Source organism: Oenanthe melanoleuca, chromosome 1A (assembly GCF_029582105.1).
Source record: "Oenanthe melanoleuca isolate GR-GAL-2019-014 chromosome 1A, OMel1.0, whole genome shotgun sequence".
Lineage (NCBI taxonomy): Eukaryota > Metazoa > Chordata > Aves > Passeriformes > Muscicapidae > Oenanthe > Oenanthe melanoleuca.
In genome coordinates, this window is record NC_079334.1 from 3,651,274 (window position 1) to 3,665,298 (window position 14,025).

At 46.0% G+C, this 14,025-nt stretch overlaps 1 protein-coding gene across 1 annotated transcript in view; it reads left to right on the top strand.

The window, feature by feature from the left end:
• The window catches only part of CACNA2D4 (calcium voltage-gated channel auxiliary subunit alpha2delta 4), a 116,399-nt gene that overhangs the window by 91,889 nt on the left and 10,485 nt on the right, over nucleotides 1-14,025 (top strand). The window contains exons 28-33 of the mRNA XM_056482400.1: nucleotides 2,077-2,138; nucleotides 3,226-3,240; nucleotides 5,632-5,676; nucleotides 6,622-6,684; nucleotides 11,763-11,833; nucleotides 12,675-12,750. Coding sequence (XP_056338375.1) covers nucleotides 2,077-2,138; nucleotides 3,226-3,240; nucleotides 5,632-5,676; nucleotides 6,622-6,684; nucleotides 11,763-11,833; nucleotides 12,675-12,750 — 332 coding nt within the window. The remainder of the gene's footprint in view (nucleotides 1-2,076; nucleotides 2,139-3,225; nucleotides 3,241-5,631; nucleotides 5,677-6,621; nucleotides 6,685-11,762; nucleotides 11,834-12,674; nucleotides 12,751-14,025) is intronic.

Genomic DNA, 14,025 nt, shown 5'->3' on the forward strand with positions numbered 1-14,025 from the left:
ATGCACAGATGACTATTTTTTACTTGCACTGGGGGGGTTGATTGTGGCCTGCTTCTCCTTAGCTCCCATATCTTACTCAGGTCACCCAGATGTGTGAAAGTTGCTCACAGTTCTTGCCCATAGCTGCCACTTTCTGCCCCTGCCCCTGCCCACCAGTCCAACCCCCCAGGTTTATTTCTTCATCATGTTGCAAGCAGCTCTGTCCAGGCTGAGTATGTGGTACTTATGCCCCTGTGCAGAAGCTAGGATTTACAGGGACTAAGAACTCTCTGAAGAACAATTTGAGGCCAAGTGTTCCCACTGGCAAAACCATGAGCCACTGAGTAAGTCTGCATTGAAAGGTTAGTTATGTAGGTATTGACTCCTCTTCAAGTCTCACGAAAACTGTATGTCCTGGGTAATGCTATATCCCCTTGATGTGATCTGCTGTGATAAGGGGAATGACTCTACCTTGGGATGGTTTGGAAAGATGAATTTATTTAAAGCTAGGTACCAAATCAGGTGCATGCATGGGCCTCATGGGACTGAGCAGCAACACCACCACTGCCTGCTGTCATGGCATGCTGGTTTGTCTGCAGGGGCACCAAGCCAAACCATGCCTGCCACAGCCTCGCTGAAACCAAGGAATCTTAGCCCAGGCCACACTCAGCCCTGTCCTTCCTCTTTTGTTTGCATTCTTTGTCTTATCTGGTTTGTGCTCTGCAAGGTTTAGGGCAATGCAGCTCTACAGAATCATTCCTTTCCCCCAGAGACAGGCAGTCAGATTCAGTTTACAGCAGGGAGAGCAGGATGAGAAATATGCCTCTGATACATGGGATTTGTAAGTAGGAATGTGACAAGGACACTGGTATAAAACACATAGCTGATGCCAGGTGCCAGGGTCTCTGTACATGAGACAAGAAAATACACCATTGCATACTCCATATGTATGGGTATGAATTTTTTAATTCATACCCATCTGAATTAGAGCATCAGATCATACTGTTAGCACCCACACAGCATGATTCAGATTTAAGGGATCTGTTCCCCCCTTTGAAGCTCCTTCTAATTCAGAGGAAATCTGCAGAAACAGTAACACTTCATCCTCCTGATATTGGTGTTGTGAAAAAAGGCTCCAGATCTCCCTCCCTGTATTTCTTTTTCTCCCTCACTTGCACTTTATATTCTATTTCAAGGTCCTGCTCGAGGCTGTAATTCCTCCAGAGCTCTTGGATTCAACTAGTTGACACACAGCCCAGTTGTTCCCCATCACTGTGCCAGACTGTGCATGACTGCACTGGTTATTGTGTGTGCTTGTAGGCAGCCTACCCAGGGACACCCAGGTTATCCTGTCAGGGAGACCCTGCACTGTTCCTTCTCCTCTGCAACTATGCCTTAATTCAGGAGCATGATGCTGGAAATAGAAGGGAAATTAAGCCAGGAAATTAGGACACACTTCATTAAGAAGCATACATACACACAGACTTCTGCTAAGCCACCGTGCACTAGGCTGGGACCAGCTAACAAATCACTATTCATAATCGACGCTTTCTGTCAAGCAGCATTCATAATTCTGTGCTCTTGTAGTGGCTTAGGAAAAATCTAAATCTCTGTGGTTCCCCCTTGAGACAGGTGAGTTTTCAAATTAATCCCTTCCTCACTGGCCTACTTTATTTCTGACTGATGCTGCGTGGTATAGGAGTTGAGGCTGGGGTGATCACATACATCCATTCTGTCCAGGCAAATCTGAAAAAGATGAAGGCAAAAGCTTGTGCCACCCCTGGGGACTTTGGGTTGTTTTTTTTTTGTTGTTGGTTTTTGTTGTTTTTTTTTGTTATTGCTGTTGCTGATCTGTTTGTAGCTTCATCGTGTTTAGTGTGACAGAAATCTCAGTACCTCAGTACAGTGTCCCCTTTTCCTCTCCCTTGTTAAACCTCTGACTCTTACTTGGCAGTCTGACTCAGCTCTTACCATTCACACTTGGAAGGTTGCAATTGTGATTTCATCCCATCACCTTGGGCAAATACTTACTCCTCTTTTTCCCAACTTGTCTTTAATGCTCCTCTTTTGATCCTCCCCTCTTTTTGTTTCCTGCAGCGGTGGGTGTGCAAATAAAGCTGGATTTGCTCCAACGAAAGTTTTGGATGGCCATGCAACAGGTAGGAGCATCAGCAATCATGCAGAGACACAGTTTAATGCTCTTAGTCACACAAGGTCAATGCTATGTTACATCACATACAGTGGCATTTTGTGGAATTCATATTAAAAGATTTATGAAGTAGATTAGTTTGAAGTCACACATTTCTGTAATCCTTTGAGGGCACTAATGCGGTGTGAGCCATGAGTCTGTTCTGCAGATGCTTTGGTGACAGTGTCAGCATCCTGGCCTGGCATTAGCTATGCTGCATGATGTGACACATTTAATTGTGGAAATATGCTTGTGCTCATTCAGCCTTTCAGAAACCTCATGGAAATCTGCAATTTTGGGCACACAGAAAAAAAAATCTACTGCCTTCTCTTATCATCTTGCTAATGATAACAAAACACTACCAGCTTGCCAAAATAAAAATTATTTGCTCCAGGGATAAGCTTTTGGTGTCCTAATATTAGATACTCTTCTGGACTGAAAGAAAGGGAATAATTAAAACAGCTCCCCTGGTCTGGGGAGCAAGAAAAACACCTTTCCCTCACCACCCAGGGGCTTTCTCAGGCTTTGCTTTCAGGGAGGTCTACTGGAGGTGGGGTGAGCATGACAGGACTGACAATAGAAATGGCTCTCTGCTGTCAGGAGAGGAAACTGTCATCAGATGGCGATGGCAGAGATGATAGGAGGGCAGGAAGCTGCTCTGTGGTGGCAGGAGCATCTTCACAGGTGGGAGATCACATAAACCTAACCTGAACTAAAAAAGATTTCTGCAAAGCACATGAGCACATCCTGAAACAGCAACATAGAGCTTTGTTTTAAAAACCCTGCTCAGGGCCATACCCAGGCAATTGTCACACAAACAAGCCCTGATAGGTGTTAAGTGCAGCTGAGAGGCCTTATTAAAGCAGATGAAGGAGGCCTGTGTGCCAAGTGGCCACAAGCCATGGCCCTGGTAGGTGCTGGTGTGAAAAAAAGCTCTATATGGTTTCCCAGGATGTGAGTGCTGTTGGACAGAGGAATGACTAACAGATTTTGTTTTCTCTCTCTCTCCTGCTTCACTGATGCTGTGCTGCTCTGGATGTCCATGCTGTGCCTCCCAGCCCAATGACACTGATGTAAGTAGACAAAAGCTGGGGACAGGGAGGCATCCTGGCATGCCTTGCAGCCAGGCTTGGCTTCCTAATTGTGTCATTTGTGTGCCATCATATTATAGGCACTGTCCCTTGTCTGCAGTCACTGGAGAGGGTCCAAACCTGTCACAGGCTGTGTTTGTCTTCACAGTAATTAAATGTCTTTGGCAAAGCTCAAAGTGCTCTGGGTCACAGAGACCTGACCAACAGCAGGGGGATGCTGTGAGATAGGCTGGTCTCTGAGGAAGGAGCTGTGCCCATGAAGCAGCAGATGTCGTCTCAGAGCAACCAGGGAGCACAGGCTCAGTTCTGCCCTATCTCACAGGACTCCCTGCAAGCTGCCAGTGCTCTCAAACCAGGGTCCTGGCTGTGGTGCTGCTGCTGTATGGCCAGCCCAGCACCAGGCACTGCTGGAGCTTCTCCAGGTCTGGAAGTGCAGTGGCAGTGAGACTCAGCCCTCACACTGCTGAGGAAGATGTGTGAGACACGAGCCCTTCTTGTGGAAAACCACTGTGGTTCACCTGGGGTGGTTTCTGTTCTGATATCTGAGCCCTGGGCTCTGTATTTGTTATCCCCCAAAACCTTAACTGTGGTTTGTTGTGACCATATTTCTCTGCTGACCAAAGGAAGGAACGTGCCAGGGTGAAGCACAAGGCGACCTCTGGAAATCCATCCAGGGAAATAAAACAACCACGTGCTGCTTTGTGGTGAGGGAGGGGTGGGATGGTGGTTGCAGCTATGGATAAAGGAATTTTTTAAACCATCATCCCTAGAGTCTCAAAAAGCCAGCTAGATTCAGAGTGTGAACATGTGATATTGCAAAGCTGTGGGACTTGAAACAAACTCGGGCATCTCCAAAACTCCTCTTAAGGTGAACAGAGGGACAGAAAACCAGTTTTGTTCTGCAAAACTTAAGGGGAGAAACAAATTCTAACTGTAAGTTACAGTCTTGTTGTGGTCTGGAATGGCCAATTTACCTCTTGTTACCAAGAAACACCCAGAAAGGGAGATGGATTTTATGTCTAAGGGTTTTGAGAAATAGTGCATAGCTGGCTGAGAGCAGACTGCCTATGTGATATGCTAGTGTCCTTCCCTGACCCCAGAAAACCTCTGGCAGGAAGGGGACTCCATGCACAGAAAAGGCAACACCGTGTCAGCTTTCCTCCCTCTGCCACTAGAGAAAATAGAATTTAAAAGTAACACAAAGAGACAGAGACATGCAGCCATGGCAAACTCTGAACAATTATGAAATCAATAAGCACCTGAAGGGCTTTGTTACTCACCACTTAACCCCTCATGTCCCCACCCAGTTCAGTGTTGTGAAACACATGTCAAGTCCACTACGAAGAAATTCTAAATGAAAGAAATGGATGGTGCCTTGGGCTACATGAGCACCATTCACATCCTATTTTATCATTAGCTATCTGGAGAATAAAGAAACCAACTGCAACAACAACAAAAAAATCCCTGCTTGAGAAGAACCCTGATCTGAAATCCCATGCTATGTTCTTAGTCCAGATACTAACAGATGCTGAAATGCATGCTGGTTTCTCCCTGGTGCACAGTAACCTTTGCTTTCGCCCTTTCTTTACAAGTGCCTCCTCTGCTTGGAGTGCACAGGACCTGCTGGGATTGAGTCAGGGAGGCAGGTGCTGGATCTGAGCCCCCAGGAAAGGGCATGTTGCTCATAGAGGCAGGGAGTTGGAGTGGGGGTGGTACCTGTGCGTGCTGTTGAGCTTGTCCTGGTGGAAATGCCAGCTGAACTGCAGAGCTGTGTGGGATACCAATCTGCAAACCTTTAGCCCAGCAGTCCCAAGGGGGAGACTCCAAGTAAGATGAGTTCATGCCATGTGCTGAGGGATACACTGAGTGCAGATGGCTCCAGGTGCAGCTGCAGGTTGAGCTCTGGGAGCCCCAGGCAAGAGGCTGTGAACTGGCACTGACCCTTTGCACAACAAAGGGCACCACAGGGACGTGTGGGACAGCCAGGTGTCCACACAGCAGGAGCAGATGTCTCATCAGGACAATCCCAATCACACACATGGACTGTGAGGGTATAAAAGTCCAGTTTCCTTTGTTTGGGGCCCCTCCTCAGAGTCACCAGCTTGAGCTCTTTCTGTGTTGTTGCACCATTAATAAATTGCTTTAAGGTTCTGGATGTCTGAGACCCTACTATGGGAAACCTGGAGTTGAATGAGTAAGGAAAACTTGTCAGGCTGTCAGGCAGAGACCTGTGGGGTCACTGTAGCTGCTGCTGCCTCAGTCCAGCACTGAAAGCCTCTGCTGGTGGGGGAGTGGCTGCCAGAGCTACTCCTGCATGGTCAGACTGGGAAGTTTCCTTCACACCATGGTTAATTCTCTGTTTTCCCTTTGCAGTGTAGTGGCGTGGATGGAGCCTGTCCACTCAGCTGTCAGGATGATGTAAGTTGCCTCTCTTTCTTCCCTGGACCTGTGATGGGTGTGATTGACCACCTGCTCTGTGGAGATCTCTGTCTCCCCAAAAAAGGCACTGCCTTGTTGTGTCCTCACAAGAGATTGCACAGCTGGGGGAGGAACCTCGTCCTAATGAGACAAATGCACAGTTTAGGTCTTCCCCCCAGCTGGGCCAGGGCAGAGACACTGGGATTCCAGCCACTTAAAGTCCCTCTCCTTTAAATCTGTCTCCCTGGCATCCCAGATATTCAAAAAGAAGTGGCTGTCAGCATGACATGCATGCTAGACACCTCTCTTTGTGTCTATGCCACTGCTTCAGCCTTGGTATCAGGAACATGGAGGACAGGAGCTCCTCTGCCCTGAAAAGTAAGATCACCAGAGATTTTTTGTTGTATGTTCTTCTAGGATTTTCTCTGCTTCCTAGTTTTCCGCTGCAGGACCTAAAGGTTTTAATCTAAACTCTGTGTGTCCATTCCCAGCTTTGCAAAATGAAAATAAGATCAGCACCGATACTCAGTGGTGGGGAGAGGGTTATTTCATGAGTGATTATAAGACTCTGAAATCTGAAGATGGAAAGCATTAGATGCCGTATTATTAAAGAGAAGAGCACTCAAAATATCCTGTCTCTTCCTGAAGGATGCCTTGCCTTAACTGTGGCTCACAGCCTGCTAGGTCTGCACAGAGCTCTGTGCTAACCCTGCACAAAGTCTCTAGCCTTGTCTAGAGATAATCCCTGTCACAGTTCATGGACTCAATACCTCAAAATGGAGGCAGAGAGGGAAAAGAATTGTGTAAAACTCATGGTAGCCAAGCTGTGGGGCTTGGCATGGAAATGCTGAGGCTGTTGCTGTCATCATAAAGCCACACTGCTCCATCCTGAACACAAACAGGGAAAAAGCCATCTTTAATATTGTTTCTCTTCCATCTCTGCAGATTCTGAACTGCTTCCTCATCGACAACAATGGCTTTATACTTGTTTCCAAAATACCTGAAGAGGTAAGAGAGAATAAGAGAAGGAGGAGAGTGGGGTTTGCTAGTTCCTGAATAACCCACCAGAGCTGGTTAAAACAAATGAAGTTGAAATGTGTAATAAGGGTGGCTATGGTGTAATTAAATTCAACTGCACAGTGAGGGGGAAGGCTCCCAGCAGAGTGACAGCACATCCTGGGTGAGGAAGGAGTTTGCAGTGATAAGGAAGGAACTAGTCAAAATATCTTTTGATGAGAAGAAAGAAAATTAGACTCCATTCCCTTGGCACAGATGCTATTGAAGATAAAGATTATCTGAGACAGTCCCGAAGGGAAGGGAACAGCATTTCTGAGTGCTTCTGAAGTCAAAGAGGGTGTTCTTCAGGAAAGGAAACTGAGAGGATGGTAAGAGAAAAATGCTAAAGGCAAAAAACAAAGAAAACAAAACCAAAATAATTTAGCAAATTGGAAACAGGAACACACCTAAAGAATCTGAGAATTTACTAGACTTGCAGAGGTGAAAGAAGCAAGAGAAAAGGCTCAGAATAGAAATAAAAATAAGGTGTGTGGTTCTACAGCCATTTCTAGGGAGCTGAAGGGGTGCAAGTTTGATGTGACATCCTGTGCAGCTGGGTAAATTCAACACTACCAGCCACTGTGTGGCTGAGCTACACTTTTCTGTTCTCTAATAAATTCACCAGTGAGCTACTTCTTTCAAAATAATCAAACCCCATAGTTCTGGACATCAGAAAGTGATATGTGGGAACAGTCTCATAAACTACAAAGCAGTAAGTCAATAGTAAGAGTGGGCTTAGAGAAGAAATGAGAAACAGAGGGGTTTTGTTACTGACAGAATCATGGAGTTTCATTAAAATTGCCATTGTACTGGAGTCAACAAATGCAGTTTGGGTATTTCCAAAAGGCAGTGGATCCAATCCCATAAATTATTTTCTTCAAGATGGGACAAACAGGTTGAAATGGAAATTAAGGTAACAGAACTCCTGGTGGATGTGATTGGCACAAACAGCACAGCTTCCAGACAGAAGGAAACTTATCAGCTGTATTCTTTGAAAGTGTGACAAAATCAAGAGATAAGGGAGACTAGATAACCTATTGAATTTCAGTTCTCCTCAGCCCTGAACAGAGTCCCTTACAAGAAGCTGGTGCATTGACTCAAAGTAGCTGGGACAGAAGAGAAAGCAAAATTTTTAGATGGTTATTTAGATGGAAAACATCTGTATGAGTCCCATGGTTTCCCACCTGGACTTGGGCTGGTTAGCATATTCAGAATGGGCTGACCAAAAAAAAAAAAAAAAAAAATAAAAAAAAGATGAAACTGTGCATTCTGCAGGCAGTGAGTTCAGAGAGGCTGAGACTCTTGAGAGTCAGAGAGCAAAACCAATCACCAGCAAAGGCACTGGGGGGGATACAGACAGATACCAAGGGGAGCTTATTGCAAGGGATAAGCAACCCACCTCTTTTCTGTAGGAAAGTGAAAAGTGTCCTACCCAGCACACTGAATAGTCTGGTAGAAGTGTCCCTTTAGTGATGTAGTGTGTCAGAAAACAAAAAAGCAAATAGAAGTTGAAGAATAAGGGAAGGAAATGCTGTAAAAGTTACATTGGCTCCCCACTCTAGGAGGCCAGGTCCTGCTGAGTGTTTGGGGTGAGCTGGTGGTCTTAGGAATTGCTCCTCTGACCCCCATGGCATTTTCCAAGATGCTTTACTGAGTACTATGATGTGTGTCCATCAGTGGAGACAACTATACCCTTTAGCTACCATGTCACCTGTGCGACCTCAGCACTGCCCTCCTGGGTTCTGCCTCTGTACTTTTTACTGCATCTTTTGGAAAATGGGTTTTTCCAAAGCTCATCTCTGAAAGATCTGACTAGCAGAAACATGGAATTATAGTGGATTTGGGTAAATTATAAACATTATCCACATGCCTCCAAGATCAGGCACTTTGGCAAGCACCACCGCTGTCCTCCTCCAGCTTTTACCTTCCTGCACCTCAGAGAGTTCACCACTGTTTGTTTTTTTTTTTTTTCTGATTTCTTTTTCCTGATCCAGTTACTGGTTTTATTTCATGGTGGCACCATGAGTCTCCACACCATTAAACCCTACAGGGAATTCAAGACAGCAACACTAAACCAATGCCCTGAATTTCCTAGCTTTGCCACCTGGATGTTGCTGCATGGGATCACTTGCTGCTGTGTGACCTTCCCTGCCCCATCCTGTAGTCTTTCATCAAGGCATCCTTTAACATAATGCCAAAAAATCCTGTCCCTGGATTTTGGTGGGTATTTTGGCTTTTCTGCCTGCCAGAGCTGCCTGAGTGACACTGGAAGTCAGAGTAGCTTCCTGCAGGAATGGGATGAGGACAGATTCTCCTCTCCTCTGCCCTTGGGATGGGGGGGATCAAGGTGGTGGATTGGCTCTAATAACCTCTGTATGAAGGCAGCAGGAAGCTTACTGGCAGTTGGAAACCACCATGGAAAAGGGACTCAGGATTTTAATGAGTGACAAGTTGGAAGCTGTCTGCAGGATTACTTGGGGAAGAACGGGTAATCTCTTAATTCGAGCTAATCTCCCCATCCAGTCTCATCCCAGAGGGAGCAAAGAGTTAAAACACAGCCAGGAGAAGGGAGTGAGTGAGGACCAGGTGCTCTGGGAGGAAGGGAAAATAAGTAGCAAGGTCACGCTGTGCTGCAGGGAGGGCTGCTCTGTGTTTTCTGCCACAGTTGCAGCCATGGCCCCACAGCCACCCCTGAGTTTTTAGCTGCCTCTCACTGCCAGTCATAGGCACAGCTGTGGATCCCAGGTCTTGAGCTCCCTCCACCTGCTGCATCCAGATGTTCCCTCACTCACTAAACCTCTTTTTCTAGGATTGCTGCCTTCTGCCTGAGGCATTTTGCAGAGGATGTCTGCAAGCTCAGCCCAGGTATTCCAGGAACAGGGTGCAGGGAGGCAGCCAAAAAGCCAAGATGCCACCACAGCTCAGGGCTTGTGGAGAAGCAAGGGCTGGCTCTGGCCATGCAACAATGCAAAGCCTGGGCAATTTGGCAGATCCTGTTTGTCTGCAGATCCTGAGTGTACAAAAAGTGTAAATTGATCAACAAAATTGATCAATAAAGCATGGATGCATGTGAGCAGTGCTATAGCTTTGGAGTCATATGTGTGCTCTGAGCTGCATGTGTCTCCTGTACACAGCCTGCACATGTCCTGTACACTCAGCTGCAGGGGGGAGTGACACAGTGTGTGTCACATGGGATGTCAGAGCAATGCTTCGTGCTGTCAACCTCTGAAATGGCAAGGGCCTGTGGAAACTTGCCCAGAGATGGGAGTTGGGAGAAACACAGCAGAGGGATGCCTAGGACAGCAGCAGTCACTGGAGGAAGCAGGATGTAAAGATACCTGCTTTACAAAATGTTGCTCTAGTACAGGACCACATTGGTTTCTGCCAAGTGATGCTTTTCTGTGTTACTGCCTGCACAGGGTACCTAAAACAGCAGCAAGCTTTGAATGTCTGGTTTGGTGCTGGAGGCCAGTTTGCTGATGCCTTTCTGAACACACTCCCTAGGCCATACTCTTACTTGCACTAATAGTTCCTCATTCTTATACCTAGACATATGATGTCCTACATGGAGAAATTTGGCTAGACATCAGCATTGCTTGACAGGATGGGCCTCATTTACAGCCTTGCATTGGCCCCCTCTCCTTGCCCCACTGTCTGCACTGTCTTTCACTGTGTTAATTCTCACTGCTGGGTCTGCAGACTGGTATTAAATGGAAACAGCTGTCCTCTTCACCACCCTAATCAGATTGAAAGAGCGAGGGGGGGTGAAAAAAAGTTAGTGCTTGCTCAGGCACATTTGACTGTCTGAGACGATTACAGCCTAAATGCTCGAAGGCGAGTTGATGTTATGTATCAATTTATACAGTGAAATGACTTCTAAAGCCTTTTGGCCAGAGGCTCATAACCACGTAACACTACTGTTAGATGATTATCATGTGATCTTAGGTAAATCTGCCTAAGGGTTCGGGCTTTTTTTGTGGAAATGTCCCACTCAAATAAATGAAGTCATCTGCTAATACTTGCTAAATGACTGCTAGCCTATCAGTGGAAAAGCAAAACATCCCAGACTGTGTGAATGCTTCCATAAAACTATTTACTCTGTCAGGACCCACAAGCCAGGGAAACAGAGGACAGCTCATATCCACATTTTTATTGTTTACAAACATTTCATTTACTTGCCTGTGAACAAAGCGGTGAACTTAACAGGTTTGAAGCATTTTTACAATAGATTTGTCATAGTTTAGTAAGCAAGAAGGTCAGAATTGTTTGTTTGAGGAAATCCTTAAAGCAGCAATTGCCAGATTTGAGATTGGGTCTGTATTTGAGGTTATTGACTCCAAGACACACATGGGACCAGAGGGCCGCAAGCTTCACCTTCAGTTCGGGCATGCAAGCAGGACTGGGGGGATGTTGTCCCCCCAAATGCAACTTAGTCTAGCTATGCCAGTGCACAGCATGTAAGCTACAGGGATGGATGAATTTGTGTTGTGTTGTTTGGGTTACTGCCTGCACAGAACTCACACAGCAGTGAGTTGTAAAATTGCATTTGCTGCCTAAATAAATTTGCTGCCACTGATGCATGGTGGGCCAGTTCACCTAGGGCAGCAGGAGAGCAGAGGTTTCTGAAACCACTGTGGCCATGGGTAGCAGAGAGGCTCAAACAGAAGACTCAGGCATTCAGATCCAGAGAACACGGATTCCCAACAACCCACGTGAGAGTCCAGGCTCCCAGTGATTCAGCATGCCTGGGTCTCTGCAGCTTGAGAGTCTGCCTTTTACTGACACGAGCTGCAGGGACTTACGTGGGCTAAATCGTTTTCAAGCGTGGTAGGAATGGTGCAGGATGCCCAGCTGGTGATGGGGGAAGTCCTCCCTCGAGCTTTCCAGCCAGGCAAAGGACAAAGCTCAGCATTGCCTCCTTACAAAAAACCCTGCTTGTGTACAGCAGGCCTCCAGGCAAACTAGGCTGGAGCCATCAAGCATTTGGAAAAATTACAGTTTATTCTGTTTTTCCCTTTTTCTGCTTGCAGACTGGAAAATTTTTTGGTGCAGTGGACGGCTCAGTGATGACCCAGCTGCTAAACATGGGCATGTTCAGGCGGTAAGTGGGGGATCTCCACACTGTACTTCTTGTTCTTCACTGGTGTGTGGGTCAGAGCACGTTGGTCCCTCTAAGAAGCACTTGAGCAGGGAAAATGCTCATGCTGATGATGCATGTGACTCTCTTATTCAGACACAAGAACTCCTTTAGCTACCTGTCCCCTCTGCTGACTGCTCAGCCATCATCAGCACACACACTGTTTCTCCTCATCTCTTGTTCTTCCACCTGCTGCAAAACAGAGAGAGACAGAAACTTCCAATCCCTGTGTGTCAAGAGAGCAGCTGCTTCTCTCTTTTCCAGGGCAAGATGTTATGGGGAACACTTCTTGGCATTTTGGGTACAGAAGTGCCTCAGTTCCTCCTGCCACTTGGAAAGCCTTTCTGGGGAGTTGTTGTCTGAGAGCCCCACAGATGCAGCATTGCAGCTGGCTGACCACATTTCTCGCTCTCTCTTAAAAATACTTCTGTTCATTTCACTCCAGTCCCCCAGCTGATGTCAAAAGAGAGTTCAGATTTTCAGTGGCTGGAAAACAGGAACTAGGGGGACCTGAGGTAGTTACAATTATAATTCCTCTGCTTCATAGCCTGCTTTACTCACTGTCTGAAATTAGGGACATATTTCTTCCTGTACTGACCCAGTTACATTAATCCAGAGCCTGTATTTCTTGCTCTGCAAGATCCAGAACTGCCCAAACAGCAAAGACACATGTAAGCAGGTCACTGCTTTAGTGAATCCAGCAAACAGTTCATACATGACATTTTTGAGAAAAAGGTGACGTGTCTGTCTCGTGGGTGGCTGCATTGCTTGCTTTTGACTGCTTGCTTGTTGTGTTTTGTTGCAGAGTGACCATGTATGATTACCAGGCAATGTGCAAGGTGCCCTACCACCACCACAGCGGTGCCCAGCCCCTGCTCAGCGTACGTATCTGTCACCATGCAGCTCTCCCTGGGCTGGGCTTCCTCCTGCAGGGCATCTCCAACATTCCCCAAAAGACTTTCAGGTGATGGGACTGTCCAAACTCACCTCAAGTATATTCCTGAAGCAGTGGTGGCCACTGATGTTGGTTTCCAGTGTGGCTCTCTATTGGCATATAGGATCTCACTGAGAGTTGGAAGGACCAGGGAAAGGTCCTGGAAGCCAAGGAATCAGCTAGCAGCTGAAATGAACAGGAATGCTTTTACAGGGCATGATTTTACTCAGCTCAAGAAGGAGAGTTGCAATGTCAGGGAATAGAACATCTGGGGAAAAATGGCAGTCACTGGGGAAATATAAGTGAGCTTGGAGCAGGAGAGAGAGTGAGAATGCTGGGAGCCCTGAGAACAAACTAACACAGTGAAGGGTTTTACCAGTACCCATATACAACCTCTCTGTAGGCTGACAGAAACTCTTACTCTAATCCCAGTCCACCTTCCTAACCTTGCCTCAACAGGCAGAACAAAGTAATTATTCAACACTTAGGCCACTTGAAACTGCTTGACACAACCCTAAACAGGGATGTGTTCATTACTGTTATGATCCCTTGATACTGGAAGGAGTGCAGGAAGTACTCCTTGCAGCATGACATTGTAATTTTTTTCCAGTAAAAGAATTTTCAACAAAGTATTGCCTTTCAACAACATTCTTAACAATAACACTTTTAACAATGTCTGGTTTACAATGGCTATACTTAAGATGGCTAGATAAAATATGGTGATTGTAGTGAAAATATTTGCTGCATTATAACCTCCAATTGTGATCACTAAAATAAATGTCACAAACTATGAGATGCCAAAATGGGGTGAATTGGGAAGAGAATAAAAAGGTGAGCATTCAGCCTCCATCTTTCATCATCCCCTCTTAGCAAAACCCTTGAAAAGGAAGGAATCAAGAGAAGTCAGTTTTCCATGTACAGAAATAAAAATCAGTCCAGTTGACAACCATGCCTACATTTTACTATTTGCTGACTTATTTTGGCTGAAGAGAAGCCATCAGTAATGGAACATTATCCTGCGTCCTGTGACTACTGCATCTGTTATGGGTTTGAGGACATGGGAGTGATTATGAGAGAGGGCGATGAAAATTAGACATGGTTACCATGAAGAAAAGAAGCAGCAGTATCCTCTGCAGATGAATTGTCCCTGGGATAATGCTGAATTTCCAATTTGTAGCTGAAAAGCAAGAAGATGATAAAGTCATGCCATCTTGAGGAAAAG